Below are 18863 nucleotides of genomic sequence, written 5' to 3'. Positions count from 1 at the left end.
TTTAGCTGCTCTGAGTTTTGGCCCTGAAGCCCACTTTCAGAGCGGAGTTTATTAACCTTTGTGTTTGTGCTCCTGGCAAGCCTAAACCTTTGCGTGTTTTACACCGTCCCCGATAAAGAGGAGTGGAACAAACACTACTTTGTCCATCTTCCGCGCATTGGTTGTAAGGACCCGTTTTCAAGCTGCGGTCGCAAAACGGTCTTGAACAAGACCGCAGCGTGGCTGTATCGTTAACAGACGCTCCCACATGTTTTGTCTTCTGGAACCAGTCAGGTTATGGTTGAACTGAGCGAGATTGAGAAAGAGAGGGAGGGAGGGAGGGAGGCATCCATATGTTAGGTCCGCGGGCCTAATTGACTTGGACAGACTGCTAATTGGTTGATACCAGTGCAGGAATGATGTGCCTGTCTATCTCTAAATTGGTGTTTACAGACGGCGGGACCTCACACAGTGCAAAGCACTGCCAGCCAGGCTGCCAGGCTGCTGCCCGACCACTGCACATGTCTAAACGCAGGACAGATTACACTGTGTTTTATTACACCTAATTTGTTACGTAAATAATCCCCGCTAATTTCTACGGTCTAAATCTCTTGTTTACGTTTGTTTAGCGACCTAAGTAACGTAAACCCCCACCCCCCCCCCCCCTCCCAAAAGACAAATTTGCCTTCATCCATTTTTGCCCATCCATACTCTGACATGGGAAATGTAATTTGACCGTTTGCATTCTTACATAAATAAAGGAATTAAGGGCTATTTCTCTCAGAAAGTTAAGTAATCTGTGTTTAAAAGTGACGTTAAAACGTTGGGAAATATGTAAATATAGTTACTGGCTTTACCAAAAACAAAGCTCCTAAAGTGTAGCATTTCAGGTATTTCATATCATCTATCACTCTGCTAATGTCTTACAACAATGTTTAGCCAACATCGCTGACATTCCAGCAAATGGCCAGAAACACATTCATGTTTACAGAATTCGCATTCCAGCCAGTCATTGGTCCTTGCTGCGTGTGTTCCCTCCCCCAGATCTTCTCCACCAATAACACAGAGTGCAGCCGTCTCCTGGAGGAGATCAAGTGTGCGCGTTGTTCACCCAACGCCCAGGTGCTGTTCCACTCCGCAGAGTCAGACAAAGTCCCCCTCAGGGAGCCCCACCTGCCACGTCTCTGCCAGGACTACTGCAGAGAGTTTTACTACACCTGCCGCGGACACATACCTGGTAAGAATGTTACTACACCTGCTGCTGAAACATGCCAGCTAACTATTCTACTACACCTATTGCTGACAAGTACCAGGTAACCATTCCACTTCTCCCGTTACTGACAAGTACCAGGTAACCATTCCACATCTCCCGTTTACTGACAAGTAACAGGTAACCATTCTAATATACCCGTTACAGTCAAGTGCCAGGTAACCATAGTATTACACCTGTTACTGACAAGTACCAGGTAACCATTCTAGTACCAAAGGAGGAATATTTATTAATGTAGGCTTCGTACACCTGACCTCACCTCTACTTGGTGGCATCGCTCAGGGTTTCTGCCTCCCTCGAACCCCCCCCCCCCCCCCCCCCCATGCGCAGGGATTGCTTCGTCCCGATCCCACTCTGCCCACCCTGGCGTGCAGACGTTGCCCACTCCAGCCGTCGGCCCGGCCCGTTGTTAATTAGTCAGACTGCACACAGTAGACCGGGCGATCAAGACGGTCCACAAAGATTGTTCAGCTGTTCTCTCTCTCTCTCTCTCTCTTCCTTCACTCTCTCTCTCTTTTTTCTTTCTTTCTTTACGACTTAGTTGCTCAGGCGGCACGTTGAAGCAACCCGGCACGGCATGCTGTTTCATGGCACCAGGAGGACAGGATTTATTTCCTTGCGCTAGCATAGTTACAAATGCTTGACGTGTTTTGTTGTTTTTATAGACCTTTAAGTTTGGCAGTGCTGTGAGGATCCTTATTTACATTTGAACTGGAGGGGAAGTTTGCTGGAGACGTGCTACATGGAACACGGTTTTCTGGGTACAACGGGCAAAAAGTGTGAAGAGACTTCCCTTAAATTTCAATCAATTCATACAATTTAAATGCAACCGGCGCGCACACACACACACACACACACACATACACACACACATACACGCAAAGCGCCTACAACCTGCCAGATAGTTGTAAATTGAGGATTTTATGAGCCCGGCCCTCTAAGCCGGCGTGGCTGATGTCAGCGGCGTGGTTCTGCCGTGCTCTGGGCTGTTTGGGGATGTGTATGTGGTGAGGACCCTGGCTACGGTCTAGACATGAGCAGCTCTGACACCACCACCGGGGGAGGGCCTCACACAGAGCCGCCGGCGCACACACAAACTAACGGCCTGTTTAGAGAAACGCCAGTCACACCGGCCGTTTGTTTTCCTCTGTGGTGTATTCAATGGAACGTAAACACCATCAGAGCTGCTTAGCTGCCTTGCTGGACCTCGACCCAGCCTGGACCCAGCCCCTCTATCCAGTCCTCTACCAGCCCTCTAACCCAGCCTGGACCCAGCCCCTCTATCCAGTCCTCTACCAGCCCTCTAACCCAGCCTGGACCCAGCACTATACCCAGGCCTCTTCCCAGTCTGGACCCAGCCCTCTATCCAGTCCTTTTACCAGCCCTCTAACCCAGTCCTCTACCCAGCCTGGACCCAGCCCTCTATCCAGTCCTTTTACCAGCCCTCTAACCCAGTCGTCAACCCAGACTGGACACAGCCCTCTACCCAGTCCTCTACCCAGCCTGGACACAGCCCTCTATCCAGTCCTCTACCCAGCCTGGACACAGCCCTCTATCCAGTCCTCTACCCAGCCTGGACACAGCCCTCTATCCAGTCGTCAACCCAGCCTGGACCCAGCCTTCTATCCAGTCCACTACCAGCCCTCTATCCAGTCGTCAACCCAGCCTAGCCCAGCCATCTACCAAGCCCTCTACCAGCCCTCTACCCAGCCTGGACCCAGCCCTCTACCCACCCCTCTACCCAGCCCTGGAACGCTTCCCCGCACTGGCAGACATGGCCATGCTACCCGAGAAAATAAGACAGCCTCCTCTCCGATGTTAACCAATCCAGGAGATGACATGACACCCGGAGTCCGCCTGTGTACGATGGCACTGAGAGATGATAGGATCCCTCTTTGAATGCTCCCCGTCCTCAGAAGAAGGGGCCTTTGAAGTGCCGCTACCTGTCTGCTTCCCAGTAAAGTGCACATTCCCTCAGATCCGTCGGCTGTGGCTGTGCCCCGGCCAAGTCTCCCTCCTCTCCTCGCTGCCGCGAGCAGATTAGATACGACCGCGATTGGCTGAGCGGAGAACAGTTTCAAAACACCCAATGTGGTGGGTCTAGCCCGCCGTCGCCACACACCTCCCGCCGACCGAACCCTCACATTCCATCACAGTCAAACCAATTCCTCCAGGCGCAGGAATCTTCACCTACTGGCCATGAGGGAAGCAATTCAATTAGTGCCTTAAGGAGAGAGAGGAGTATGTGTGGGGGTTTGGTGAAGAGGGACTGAGACACCAGCCAGTGAGTTGGCAGACAGCAGGGAGAGATCACAGTTAAACCCAGAGCTTGATACCAGGAGCCTGAGCCAGAGGAGTAAATCGCGCCCCCCCCCCGCCCCGTTCCTCCCTCCTTTCTTTCTCCCTCTCTACACAGATCAGCATATGTGGTGACGAATGACACATTTATTTTTCTACAAAGGTTGTGTATATGTAAAGCTGCTGAAGTGCATCAAGATGTCAAGTACTTTGGGTGGCCACCCAGGTTGTCTTGGAAGATAACCAGATGGAAGTAAAACCTTAGCGCTCGCTCACTGCCTGGAAGGGGGATCTTTTTTCTCCCCCTCCTCTTTCTCGCTCTCTCTTTCTCTCGCTTTCTTTTCCTCTTGCTCTCTTTCGCCTTTCTTTTTCTCTGGCAGTACAATCAAAGTGGGGAGCACTGAGGAGGGAGAGAACGAGAGAAAGAGAGAGATCGAGAGAAAGAGAGAGAGGGAGAGACAGACGACTATGCTCTGTTAACCATAAATTCTCCAAATTGGATGGTCCTTTAAGTAAATGTAATTCAGGACACAACGTTTTTTTCCTCCTATGGATTTAAGAGTCTCTGTCTGGATTCATGTCATTTTGGCATTTAAAGGAATACTGGACATGCAAACATTCATATTCATCAAACTGTTACATTTTTGGTTTAATTTTCTGTTATTTTGGCTTGTTTCACACAGGTGTTTTACAAGTGTGTGGGTGTAAAATGGAAATGTGTCTATTTTCATGCCCCGCTCCCCCTGAGCAGGCGGGGTTCACCCATTGGCCGTGACCCTGGACAGTGAAGAATACATTCTAAAACCTTTCAGAACTTTATTTGATTTGGCATGAACACATGCAACGTACTGACCAGCAGTGGTGCATTTGAACTGTAGCATTTGCTGCATCTTTAAATATCCTCCCGCTCAGCGTGAAAATATCTCTTCAGCTCCCAATTCGGCTGTGCACTTCTTGCACGACGAGACAGAAAAGAGCAAAGGATCTGTTCACAACATCCCTTCATATCATGTCTCGGTTTACAGTCGCGTCGGTTGGGGTCTTGAAATGTACCTGCCGCAATCACCGTCTGTTATCGAGTGTGGCGGGCGTGTTGTGTGCCTACAGTCATCCAGGCACCTAAATGTTTATAATGAAGACCTATGGGACTGGGGGGGGGGGCTTGAGGGGGTACATGGCCAGTTCACTGCGGCCCTCTGTGATGCATCCTGCATAAGAACAGAGCTTTACCTTGGCGTATAGGTCATATAGCGAAACCTCTGCTATGCCTTGATGCTGTTGTAAACTGATTACTGACTGAATTACAATCGTGAAAAGGAATGTTTTGTCAATCTCATGGGACACGGTCTCATATACCACAGCTTACAGCCAATTAGGTGTGCTTGCCTGTATGGCGTAGCACAACTCTACATTTTTTACATACTTTCTGTTATTCTATTTACTCTGCTTGCTCTACAGACAAAAATATTCAAGCAATCACCACAAAACTCTCAAATGCATAGAGTCCACCAATAAAGGTTGCCGGAGAAGCTAGTTTAATTTTTTAATGAGCTCCCAATCAATTTCATTTTGGAAAATAAGGTCCATAGATTTCCATATACATTTTGGGTAGTTATAGCTAGTTTTTTTCCCATAAATCCTTTTACGACCCGAGTCTCACTTTAACTTAGAGGCCTCCCACCACTCCTCCTTCCTCTGGCTGCCCCTCCCCCTTCCGCCTCCGCACCTGAGGTCACTGGACCAGCGCGGCTGAGATAACTAACGGCGCAAAGCAAGTGGGTGGCATAGGCCCGCGAATCGCGACTGCTAGCGGGTTTGTGTTTGTGTGTGTTTCCCGAGGGAGCGTTTGATCTCCGTGTTGTGTTTAGATGTTTGGTGGGATATCCTATCACCTCCAGCGGTGGTGTGGTGAAGCCTTGCGGTCGGTGTCCAGGGGGCTGAGGGTGGAGGGTGTCACGGAGGTGTGAAAGGGGAGATGAAAGGAGAGACAGCCAGTCCTGTTTGTGTTTTTACCACTGTAGTATTTGCTCTCCTGCTCCTCCGCCCCTCAGAGGGCCGTGCTAAGGAAACAATATCGCCACAGTTGTTTTTAGGTAAGATCCACCGTTGCTTGCATTCTTTTCACCACGTTAGTGGTTTTGCCCAGCTAGCACAATAAGGACGTGGGTGGAGGCCTTGGAATAGCGGAGTCACTGGGAAGGTTTTTTAGGTTGAGGCTGCTGTTTCTGAATGGGATTTTTTTCTCAGATCACATTTGTACCCTATACGCTATTCTTGGACTACCTTTATGGGCAGTACAGCCGGGCTGGTCCAAGAGAAATAAAGATGTTCTGAGGAAATAACAGTGTGATTGGGGCCGTTTTGCTTTAACCTTTCCAGAAGTCTGAGCGAGCGGTGGAATACAATCGATCACCGCTCGGGAACGTCCTTTCTCCATTTGGGTTTTGAGCAGGCAGAATATTTCTTCCTCCCGGAAAAAAATGTGACTGTTAGTGTTTGGAGGACTGGGATGTTAATTAAACAATGGTTAGTGTTGAATTAGAATGCTTCGAATTTCACATGCTGCTCCCATATGCTGCCTTCAGGCTTGATGAAGGCCAGAACTGTTGGTATACTTTCTCAACGGGAACCCTTACTCTCCATAGTTCAGCTGCATTTAGACCAGAGCCCAATAGGGCAGTGGGTCTGGTAAAAACCAGTGCACCACACAGCGAGTAGGGGAACCATTTGGAATGGCCTCCTTGCTGTAGTTTAATTGAATCTTAGCAGCAGCCTGTGTTAAAATATAAAAAATCTTTGTATCCCAGCTGAGGAGATGAGAGCTAAAAAATAAAGGTCAATTAGGGTGTGGCCTTCCTGGTTGGTGCTCCACTGCCGATTTGGATAGGCGATGAACTGGCTGATGAGCATATACCTTCCATCCGGCTCAGATCCAAACCGGTTGGCCTGTCTAGTCTGCCCCCTAACCCCCCCCCCCACCCCCCCCCGCCAAGGGTTTCTTCACTTGTTTAGCCCAGAGTTAGCCGGGATTTAGTTTGGCTCACAACACTCGAAACCCAAACGACTGAGGACTTAAGGAACTAAAGCCGAGTAAACGTGCATTAAGGGCAGCCATAACTAAGAGGGGATTTGGTTCGGCTTGATGGTTATTTTGATGATGTACTCGCATCGGGGATTCTAGACGCGGTGTGATGTTGTCACTTGATTCATGGCAATCTCCCCGTCTCTTGTCTGTGGGGTTTTCCAGAGCTGTTCCAGGCCGACGTGGATGAATTCTGCCAGTATTACGGCAAGAGGGACGGAGGCTTGTGCTTCCCCGATTTTCAGCGAAAACAAACGCGGGGGCAAGACTCCAACTACCTGGGTGATGAGAACGTCGAAGACATAAACAGGTTTGTACCGGTTTCGTACTAGGCAATACATCGTTTAAAAATTAAGTTGCCGTTCCACAAAGGGCTGTTGTCGGTGAATTCAGGGAGGGAAGCATCAGTCTCTCCCATCAGTCTCTCCCCCCACACCCGGAATCCAGTGAGCACTTTCGACTGGCCAATGACCCCCCCCCCCCCCACCTACGGGTCATGAAAATCATGCCCAAGCCACGCCTGGATGATCCCCCTCCATGTACCAGTGGAATGCCGCCCCCCGCCCCAAATTCACATGCCACAGCTATCCCCAGTGATCACCAGAGCCGGCTGTTTGTTTGGGTTGCATTCGGCCCCGGCTTTAGTCGAACAATAGAAATGCTTGGCCTGCGTTAGCCGGAAGCCGCGGGCCAGTGCTCCCTCAGTGCTAGCGGGCGGCTGTAGATCACAGGCGCATTTCTACCCTTTGTCCGCCGGTGTGAGGAGAGAGCCCCTAAGCCCCCGGATTGGATCCCTGGTTGCTACTGAGTGAACGACGCGCGTCTCCCAAATGACCAACAGGGCCGCGTCAACCCAAGTCCCATGGGCCCCGGTGAGAAGCGGCGCACCTAGTGGGTAGGGTGCAGTTTGGAAAGCAGGTCGCTCCACATCCCCCCCCCGCCACCCTCCAACCCCCCGGCTGATGTACGTGACCTTCTGACCGTCCTGCCATCTGGACCCGGACCAGACCTGTGGAACTATGCCGATGCTGTCGAGTCTATGAGGGCCGGCTTAGTGCTGCTGGCATTCCTGGATGATGGAGCTCTGGTCCATCCTAGTAATGAGCCCTTGCTGTGATGACGCAAAGAAAGGAACGCTGCAATGATCTGTGGAACGGCTGAGGAGCGATACATAGCATCTGTTGGCAGCCGCTCGTCTGAGGGGAATCTGGTGGGGCCGACTCTTCCCATCTGAACAGGCCTTCCGTCCCCCCGTCCCCGTCCCCCCCAACCCCCCCCTCCCCCCAACAAAACACTCAATGGAACAGCAACTGTGAGTGTCTGCGTTTGGGAAACAGGAAACAGTGTCATCGCCCTCATGTGTGTTAGCACGCTGCTGCAGTGTTCCACGACAGGGTTTAGATGTTCCATGACAGGGTTTAGATGTTCCATGACAGGGTTTAGATGTTCCATGACAGGGTTTAGATTTTCCACGACAGGGTTTAGATGTTCCATGACAGGGTTTAGATGGTCCATGACAGGGTTTAGATGTTCCATGACAGGGTTTAGATGTTTCACGACAGGGTTTAGATGTTCAATGAGGGGGTTTAGGTGTTCCACAACAGGGTTTAGATGTTCCATGACAAGGTTTAGATGTTCCACGATGGGGTTTAGATGTTCCATGTTGGGGATTTAGATGTTCCACGACAGGGTTTAGATGTTCCACGACAGGGTTTAGATGTTCCTTGGCAGGGTTTAGATGTTCCATGACAAGGTTTAGATGTTCCACGGCGGTACCCTCCCCACCAATGGCATCATTAGGCCTGGGCGTCCAGGGCTAAGCCCCAAATGTATTGCGATCCTAGCAACGCCTCTGCCCCACACACACCCGACCCCTCATTGCTCCCCACTGTTCTCCAACGGAATCACAAATGTGTGTACACATGCATGGCCATTGCATATGAACCTCCCTGTCTAGTGAAGTATCTGAACCCTTTCTCAAACCCAGTGGCACTCTCGCTTCATTCTTCCTCTGTAAACCACTGGTTTCAACTTAACTGTCACTGTAACTCAATCAGTATATATGTTTTGAGGAGGGGAGGTGTGTGTGTGTGTGGGGGGAGGAGGGGGTGGGCTGTCTGTTCAGTTTTGTACACTTCTCTCGCTCACTCCCTCTCCCCCATCTCTCTCTTTTAACGGGATTATCCGTCAGCGACCCTTGACCTTTTGTTCCTCCTCTGGTCGCCCAGGAAACACAAGCACAACTGCTACTGTGCCCAGGAGGTGTTGAGTGGCCTGAGGCAGCCGGTGGCTGTGGTCCACTGTGGGGACGGATCCCAGCGTCTCTTTGTCCTGGAGAGGGAAGGTTTTGTCCGGGTGCTCACCCACAACATGGAGCTGCTGAAAGAGCCCTTCCTGGACATCCACAAGATGGTGCAGAGTGGACTCAAGGTCAGTAAGGAACACAAGTTCACTTTCTTCTTTTGCCAGGAGTGGATCAGGACTGCTCCAAACTCTCGTTCACTTGTTGAACAAACGCTAGTCGGCCTACCGATGGCTCCTCGACCAAACTTTGTTTCTTTTAACTTCTAACGTTTCTTAACAGTTCGTTTTCAAGTGTGTTAGCTACAAGGATTGACAAGGGAGTGAAGCACAGCCTCCCCACTCCATATACGTTGCTAATTCCTTAACTTAGGTAATTCTGAAAACTATTAGCTACTTTTAATTAATTGTCCCAATATGGCTGAGCCTTACATTATTACCCTCCAATTAGCTTAGCACACATGTTGAGAACATTGCAGTGTACAGCTAATTCCTACAAGATGGTTACAGTGTAAGTTTCCCCTCCACCAATGTGCTTCCTTACCGGTGGTGGCCTTTGATTGCACAGGGTGAAGACAATACAATTCTTCATTGTAAAACATGACTTCCCACAGCACCAACCCTTTCACAGCGCTGAAAGACCCATTGCATTTCTAGTAGTCCGGTCACTCTCTCGCTGCCTCTCTCTCTCTTGTCTTCGGCCTTTAAAGACAACGTTGGTATATTCTGTCTGTTCTGGACCTTCTGGCAATGAGCGGTTAGTCAAGACGAACAGTGTCCACAGTACACACACACACACACACAAGAGAAGAACGTGCTGCCGTTGTCTTTCCACCATGGTTTCCTCGAGACAGGAAAACCATCGACTGGTCTGATACCTCCGAAGGGAATTAACACCTATCCGACTTTTAGCCAGCCTGTCTGGTCTGCTCGACCTCCCACCGCCATGGAAGCCTGACTTCCGGGGGAACAGGGGACCCCCGTGGAAGACATGTTATAGCGCTGTTTGCTTTGGCAGCTTCTCTGAGAGGGAAGAGACCGCAAAGAGAGATCATCACTGCCGGCCCGCTCCTCCATTGCTTTGTGTCGTCACCACCGCCAGGGCAAAAAAGTTCAATAGGAAGTCATGTTTTTTTTCTTCCACGGGCGTCGTCTTCCAGGCCCTGGGTAGGGGACCGGGCGCAATGGAGCGGTGCGGTGCGTGTGTGCCCTAGGCATGCGGCGCCGGGTCAAGTGCCGGCAGTTGGAAACATCACTCTTCATAGCTGTGAAGGATTTTAAAGCTTCTGAAATGGTCTGGAATCCACCATGACAGTTCTTCTTTCTTAACCCCCCCACCCAACACCCCCCCCCCCCCAACACCCACCCCTCTCCCCCTCTGCATTTACCTCCGGTATTTGAAAGCGAAATGTTTAAAAAGTGTTCAGCGATAGGGAAATGAAGACGACGGGAGGGCGGATTGAAGGGGCACACTTTTTGGGCAGGAAGTTTATTTATAACGCACGCCCCTCCCCCCCCCCAACCCCCCTGCCGGATCTTTAGAGAGAGGATGGCAGAGATTACAGGGAGTGAAGCGGACCCCAACGAAAGGACATGCAAAACGGCCCCACGGGGACCCCTGGATGACCCGTCCCCCCCGTCCCCCCCAACCCCCACTGTCTTATCATCATTAAACTTAATCGCTAGCGGATAAAACAATCATTATGACAATTAGAGAGTGGCCGTGGTCTCGGCAGTCCTATTCCACAACGTTGGCTGCTACAAGGCTCGGGCTGTCCGGGGGGAGGGGGGTGGATGCAACCAGAGAGGCTGCCAGGGGACGCCGAGGTGTTTACTCCCAGTGTCAACAGGACATGACTCCCTCTGCACAGATACGGCTAGGGGGAGCTGGCAGATGAGGAGGATTGAGACGGGGACAGGTGATAAGGTTTCTTTTTTTTTTTTTTTTTTTTTTTTTTTTATCATTGGCAGGGCCTCCCTGGCTGGATTGTAATGTTCTGTGGTTCCTCTAGCCCGAGCCCGAATGACCCCCCCCCCCCCCCCCCCCCCCCCCCGGTGGCAATTAAGGCGACCCGCTTGGAAACAATGCTAAGAGGGAGGCTCTCTCCTCTCCTCAGTGCACCGTGGGTGTTCCCTGAAACCCAATCTACCCTTCCCCTCCTGTCATTACTTGGTTTGTGTGTGTGTGTGTGTGTGTGTTTAACACACTAGGCTGGCCTCCTCTTCCCGGTAGGAAGCCTGCTAATTCTGACATCCCACACACAGAGCGCTCTGTGTGCGGAGAGAGAGAGAAAGATGGAGAGCGAGATGAAGTGTGATGGACAGAGAGATGGAGAGAGAGAGATGAAGTGTGATGCACAGAGTGATGGAGAGAGAGATGAAGTGTGATGGACAGAGTGATGGAGAGAGATGAAGTGTGATGGACAGAGTGAGGGAGATAGATGAAGTGTGATGGACAGAGAGATGGAGAGAGAGAGATGAAGTGTGATGGACGGAGAGATGGAGAGAGAGAGATGAAGTGTGATGGACAGAGAGATGGAGAGAGAGAGATGAAGTGTAATGGACAGAGAGATGGAGAGAGAGAGATGAAGTGTGATGGACGGAGAGATGGAGAGAGAGAGATGAAGTGTGATGGACAGAGAGATGGAGAGAGAGAGATGAAGTGTGATGGACAGAGAGATGGAGAGAGAGAGATGGAAAGAAAAAGGAATGTAGATGGAGTGCCCACCCATCTCCGTTTCTTTCACTCTTTTTCACAATCACCATCCTCTGATTGGTTAATTTCGATTTTCAAGCTGCTCTGTAATTGGAAGTAGGCTTGTGCCACCACTGCCAGGCTGACATGTGTCGGCCCTGACCTGGGTTGCTCCATGGATACACGTCTGCCTGCCGCATCTCTTGTTCGCCATGTTTGAGCACCGGCGTGTAACACCGCAGTGCGCCAACTGAGATGCTAAGCCAGTTCACTTGCCTACGGTTTTCTACTTCAAGTGTGAACCGCTTCCAGATGCCGCGGGACGGGATAGCACGACATCCGTGCTTAACACATAAATCTCCTTGTGCCCGGCGGTGGCTGGCAAAAAGTGCTGGCTTTAATTCCATGTGCAGTTACACATCGCATATGTGTGCAAATCCAGCAACGCTGATGTCGGTTGCTCACGCCAGCCAGCGGCAAAGGCTAATGTGGCGACGGCGGTTTGGAATGAAGACATCTGCTTTGAAAAGTGTGGGTTTTGCCCCGGCACCTTCATTGAAGTTTATTAGCTCTTATGACAGGGCTGAAGACCCCGGCCGACCGGTGAAATATTTCCCTGCGAAAAAACAAATGGCTCATGCCGTGTTATTGCGCTCCGTCACACCGCATCCACAGCTGTCGGGCTAACTCAGCCGCGGCGTGCGAAGCTTCCTCGCAGACTGTCGAAGATAAGTCCCCTGGCCGGTGACAAATTAGCTGGAAGTCGCCCGCTGTTGATTCCTTCGGAGAGTTGAGGCTCTAAAGTGGCAGTGTTAGCCTATTATCCCATTCATGTAATTGGAAGAGGAGCGGACCCTGGAGGATGTCAAGCGAAGGTCAAGTGATAGTCGTTCTATATCAAGGCCGGGCAGCAGACCCGGAACAGTTATTTTGGCTGACATGATATTGACAGGCTTCTTGGAAAAGGTCTCCTAACCCAATCTAGGGGAAGGCGGAGTAACGTGTGGAGGGAGGTGGAGCAACACCTCGGGGGAGGTGGAGTAACTCCTGGGGGAGGAGGTGGAGGGGGGTGAGTGTGAACATTTCAGAGGTAAATGAGGCTTCATTGTTTTTACCCCAGTCAGCTCTCCTCCTGGTGGAATGTCTTTTTTGCAGGGATCGGCGTGATCAAAAGGTGCTGGGTTAACAATGCCGGGAGCTGAACCATGAATCATGGCCGACTGGCGGGTTTGGAAACGGTAGCCACTCACTATGCCGCCTGCTCCAGCTCCTGTTCCCCCCCGGCTCTGTGGAATGCTGCCGAACAGCCCCCAACCACTGCTTTCGTTGGCTCCTGATGCCCCCAAGAAAACTGCTCTCACCCAGCCAAAAAGAAAACACCCAAAAGGACAGAAAACATCCGTTCGACGCCGTGGACGTGGAGGGCAGGTGTTTGTGGAGCGTCATCGTAGGGAGGTCCACTACACACACCCCCACAGGGAGAGGGATGGTGGTCGTTGTTTTGGTTTGTGGACCTGACAGAGGAGGCACAATGACATCATCGAGTAACATCCCCCTACCCGGTCATCCGCTGCCATCCTTATTCACTCCTGTCTGGACAACCTGTAGCGACAGAGCTAACATCAACCGGCTCCTTGCAGTTCCTTTAGCTGGTGATCACACGCCTCCTTCCTTAGTTCTTGTTTCGACCTTCCCAGTGTATATTTGGTTAATTTAGGTCACTGCATCCTTTATCTGCCATTTGGAGGTGAGGAAAGGGAAGGTTCGTCCATATGTCTGTGGCAAACTGGAATCTTCTGTCACTCTGTACCATCCACCTGTCGCTTGTTTTTTACCCCCCCCCCTCCCCGCCTACCCGCCTACCCCACATAACACCTATTAATTTGAGCAAAACAGAACTGACGTCATGCTCACGTTTTCTTGTGCTAAGGACCTCGTGCCTACTTTTGTGAAATGCATGTGCATATTTTATTTCCCAAAGTTAAGAATCTCATGGGGCTTAAAGGTCATTGTAGGGAATCGTGTCTGATGATCGCAAGTCATGATTCATGATGGAAGACACTTCCATTCCACTGGAAGGAGGCCTCTGTTCTGACGTTAGCATGAAGCCCCTGTCACCACGGTGCTGAACTGGGCTAGGCCGTGCACCATCCAAACGGGATTCTGGGGGATCCAGTGCACTTAAATTAATTTATGGTCTGTGTTGCTTGGCCTGTGACATGGGACAACTCCTCTCCAAACGCTCCCAAACTCCAGGCCAAACGCAAAGACCAGACCTCCTCTTTCTCCCCGCCTGGATTCATTTTTTTTCATATATATTTTCTGAGAGGGAATTCCAAGAGGTTGACGCAGGCGACAGGCATTGTATGGTTGCAGGCTTGTCTGTTGGCCGGTTCAGGCTGGCCTCCTGTATAGGGTTCTGTAGGGGGTTTTGATTCATAATTTTCCCCCAGCAGTGTTTCGTCCGTGATATTGGACGGGAAAGGAGCTGGAGGCGTTTTAGAGCGCCGGGACAAAAAACATGCGGCCTTGCAAAAAATGGAAAGGGGGCGCATTTTAAACATTCTTCGCACCTAAGCCAGGCATTTTGTTCTTTCTTTTGTTAAAATACAGAGGGGGACAGAGAGAGAAGAAGGGTGGGGAGAAAGCGAGGGAGACGGGAGGGGGAGAGAGACACAAAAAAAGGACCTACTTGATTGCCTTGCCTAGGGACTGAAACGCTATAGCTGCTTATTACAGCTAACTGATGGGAGGACCACCATAGCAACTGACAACTGATGTAGTGAGCTGCCTCTGGGGTGAGACAAAGGTTTAAGTATCACACAAGCAATTTAGACGCTTTCTAAACATGTAGCCAAGACAGTGGGAGTTGGCCCGCTCTTTCCCTGTTTAGCCCCCCCCCCCCCCCCTTATCCATTAATTTTGCATGGATTTGGTGATTGGGTGGGGAGGTTGGGCGGGGGGTGTCGTAGGACTCTCTATGAACTGCGAGTGAGCTAATAAATTCTTTCAGACACTCAGCGTTGCATTCATGGATATCCCCCGAAGATTATACACACAAATCACCGCACAATGGAGGCCCCCGGGAGAGCCTGGACGTCGCGGGGCCCCCCAACCCTGAGGACAAGCACCGGGGTGGGGTGGGGTGGTAGGAAGGGGGGGTGGGGGGGAGTGCAGCCTGGAGTCAAATGTTTTCTAATGGTTTGTAAGGCAGTAGTCAAGGGGTGGTGGCGGATGTATGCGTGGGGGAGAGGGGTGGGGATCTACGACGACCAAGATGGATGGAGACAGAGAGCGAGAGAGAGAGAGAGAGAGAGAGAGAGAATGGGAGTAAGCAATGTGCGGTGACACGGGCTGAGCCGATTGGCTGTGTGGTGTGGGTGTGTAAGGGCTCCGGGGGCCGGCTTTAAACCCCTAGCCGCTCACATCCACAGACAGACGGACAGGATAGGAGAGAAAGATAAAAAGAAAGGAAAAAAAAGAAAGAGAGACGGGGCGTCATTAACTGCCAGGTCTTTTGTGTTTGTTCTGTGACTGCAGGGGGGAGATGAAAGGGGCCTGCTGAGCCTGGCGTTCCACCCCAATTACAAGAAGAACGGCAAGCTGTATGTCTCCTACACCACCAACCAGGAGCGATGGGCCATCGGGCCCCATGACCACATCCTGCGCGTGGTGGAGTACACCGTCTCCAGGTATGACGGAGAAACCCGAACATCGGCTAATAACGGTTCAGGGCAATGCGGAAAGGCCACCTCCGCTGGGTAAAATGCTAATCGATGATAATGACGATTTTGAATGAACCCTCAACTGTACGAGACGATCCAAGATCATACCGCGGCCCTATGCTTTAACTGGTGACAATTCAACTGACGTCTGCACACAGTTAATTTACTGATATTCCTGAGGTAAACGTTTGGACGTGACATTTTAGTTTTGGTGGTGGGTTTGTAACACAGCCCCACGCCAGCTTGCAGCCAAGTCAGGCTTTCTGACAGCGACGTCTTTTGCTTTTATTTTAAAGAAATTACAGTGATGTATAATTATACAGCAGCACTAATGATGACTCTCTATTTTTCTGGCCCCCCTGATTAGATGCTTAGTTGCACAACAGGTCATTATTAACCAAACAAACCTCTCGTATTACGTTTTTTATTATGATAATCACAGTTATACGGCTCAGTTTAAATGCGTAATGTTTCAAACAGCAATTATATCCTTGGAGGTGGCAGGACCGTCAAAGGACTGGTCATAACATTGGTATTTCAATGTCACTTAGTGTGAAATAGTTGATCTCTTCCTGGCATAGCAACAATGTTGAAGAAAAGTTACAGGAATCTCTCTGTCTAAATACCCTGCCCAAAACAACACATCATTAAACATTTTGTGGCTGCTAATATGAAGCCAGTTCTTTTTTTTTTTTTTTTGGACTTGGAAAGGCATCACTTCATGGATTTGGGCAACAACTTTGAGTTGAGATCCACACCAAAGAGTTTTCACAATGCATCAAATCTAAGGCCCAGAGACAACACACGAGTAGACAGGAAGTTAGCTTTTCTACATGCCAGAGGCCTATCCTGCTGTGGTATCCTTTCGCTCAAGTACATAATAGCTATTTTCTCCATAGCAAGTTGTTAATTCGCAAACCTCATGACTTTCAGTTTGATCATGACGTACATTCATTTACATAATGTTGTTTCATCCCAAATAGCTTGCTATGCTGTATGTTATAAGGGTCATTTGGCTCTAATGCGTCGAGGGGGAGGTGGCGTTACTGCCGGCCTGTCCACCCTTTGCAACAACAAGTCGCAGCACTCCTCCGACGCAGATGTCCCTTGATAACCATCTCGTCCATTCTGCAATCAGGAAAAACCCCAACATGGTGGAAAGTCGGACCACGCGCGTGCTGATGGAGGTGGCCGAGCTCCACAGGAAGCACCTGGGGGGTCAACTGCTGTTTGGCCCGGACGGCCTGCTACACATCGTCCTGGGAGACGGCATGATCACCTTGGACGACATGGAGGAGATGGACGGACTAAGGTGAGGGGACCTCTGCCACCTTCGCCCGTGGAACCTTGTCGCGCAGACCACGTTGTACGCGGCCATTTTCGCAAGCGGCCCCTATGTTGTCAAGGGATTTCACCAGCGGCCGTGTGTTCCTCAGTGATTTCACAGGGTCCGTTCTGAGGGTGGACGTGGACACAGACTGCTGCGCGGCCCCTTACTCCATCCCCAGGAACAACCCCTACTTCAACAGCACCAACCAGCCGCCGGAGATCTTCGCACACGGGCTGCACGACCCAGGCAGGTGAGTGAGATGACGTGGCCTTGCCTAACCAGGGTCCTGCCTGACACTCTGGGTGGGATGGTTAACGCCAGATGGATGTGTCAGGGTTACCCAGCGTTTCCTCTACCCCCCCCCCTCAGGTGTGCAGTGGACCGAGATTCGACAGACATCAATGGGAGCCTCTCGTTGCTGTGCACCGATGCCAGCGGGAAGAACTCGTCCGCCGGGAGAATACTGGAGATCACCAAAGGGAAAGACTACGGTGAGTCGCTTCTTCCCGGGCGTTTTCTAATACAACACTGAGTCTACATGGCAAGCCAGGCTCTAATGACAACCGCTTTTGACTGGAGTCGTGTGGTGTTTTTGGGACACAGGCCCTAACATCACTGAATGACCTTTTTGGAGCCTGTCTGGAATACACTAATGATACATTAATGTTGCTTCTTGTGAAAATAGACGAGTGTCTGCCTTACATTCTCATTTCATGGCCCCTTCAGCATGGGAAAGTGTGCAGGAATCTGATGGAATTCTTCGTAAATGGCTTTTTTAGATAACCTATCATGTTTCTGTGTGTGTTCTGTGTGGAAAAAAATGTCTTCCGTTTTTTAGGAATAAAACCGTTGATTCTTTCATATTGTGAGAACACGGTATTTGGTCAGTCTCCAACTCGTCTGTACATCGTGTATCTGAGAGAAAAAATAAAGAGCGTAAAGCTCAAGCATGAAAAGTTACTGAGATCCACAAATGATTTGTCCTCACACATCGTTGCCAGTGGAATGTAAGTTTGTGTCCATGAATATGATTTATAGCTGTCAGCTACGATGAATATCTTGATGATGGGTTAGTATTGTTGAAAACACGCCAAACACAGCCATAAGGATCTGGGGTTCATATGCTCAACCGTGCACGTCGAAAGAGCCTAATCGATACCAGAACACACAGACACGTGTTTTTTACTCTCTCTTCTGACACAATGAAGAAATTATTACTTTGGTTTGGTTTGAATTATGTCAAGCTATTTGTTTTTAACAGCCACACAATGAGTGCTATTTCAGTCACCCGCAAAACAACCCCCTCTACTTTCCCCGCCCCATAGTCAAGTTCAAAGCACCCCACATAGTGTTCTCTCCAGATTGACTTCGATATTAGATGTCGGTCGTGGTTCCCAGGACTTGAGTACATGTACATCTTCAAAATCAGACACTATGGGGCAAAACCATACAAATTGTGAAAGTAAGCCAAAAAGTCTGTGGTAACTGCTAGCATTGTACATACATTAGTTAGCATTAGCTTGTGAAACCAACTCTTAATTTATGTGATATCATACAATGACTGGCTCTGAGGAAGCAGGTTAAGGACCTCACTGACAAAATTCAAAGCATCCATTCTGTCTGCCATTAATGTCCTCACAGCGTTGTAGTACTGAAGTCCATCTTAATGGTTATAGGATTTATCTATTTTTTTATTAATTTTTTTACCATATCCCAAATCTTAAAACAGTTAATGGAAATTCACTACAATGAATCCCTGTGTTCAACTGTTGATTTGTTTCTGTTTTACTACCGGTCCAAACCCAGACTCCCTTCATGCATTCAGTTTTAATGTAATTTAAGCGATAGGACGGCAGTTAAAGTTGTCAGACTCTTGCTTAGCCCCACAACAAAACAGTTCAATTTTAATCCAGTTTAGCAGGGTTGTTTTTAACAAGGCAAGCCTCGGTCACTGTAATTGAAACCACCCTCCTCTACGTGCTAATGGACTCACGACGGAGTGCAGTAAACATGGATATCCTTTTCTCTTCCCACACCAGCACAGAAAACAGGGCTCATTAGAGCGGGAATAAATCACGCCCCAAGTCTTAGGGAGTTGGGTCATTAGCCTGGTTTCGGACTACTGACACTCCAAGTCCTGAGTGAACACATTCTGCCACTTTTGGCACCACAGAACACTTTGT

At 49.9% G+C, this 18863-nt stretch overlaps 1 protein-coding gene across 1 annotated transcript in view; it reads left to right on the top strand.

The window, feature by feature from the left end:
• Window positions 1–18863, top strand: part of hhip (hedgehog interacting protein) — a 34684-nt gene that overhangs the window by 2913 nt on the left and 12908 nt on the right. Inside the window, exons 2-8 of the mRNA XM_034291267.1 lie at window positions 1024–1216; window positions 6795–6939; window positions 8858–9059; window positions 15166–15317; window positions 16489–16662; window positions 16787–16930; window positions 17050–17171. Coding sequence (XP_034147158.1) covers window positions 1024–1216; window positions 6795–6939; window positions 8858–9059; window positions 15166–15317; window positions 16489–16662; window positions 16787–16930; window positions 17050–17171 — 1132 coding nt within the window. The remainder of the gene's footprint in view (window positions 1–1023; window positions 1217–6794; window positions 6940–8857; window positions 9060–15165; window positions 15318–16488; window positions 16663–16786; window positions 16931–17049; window positions 17172–18863) is intronic.

This window comes from Esox lucius, chromosome 25 (assembly GCF_011004845.1).
Source record: "Esox lucius isolate fEsoLuc1 chromosome 25, fEsoLuc1.pri, whole genome shotgun sequence".
NCBI classification, from domain to species: domain Eukaryota; kingdom Metazoa; phylum Chordata; class Actinopteri; order Esociformes; family Esocidae; genus Esox; species Esox lucius.
The sequence above is the reverse complement of the archived record's forward strand: the minus strand, read 5'-3'. Positions and strand labels throughout refer to the sequence as shown.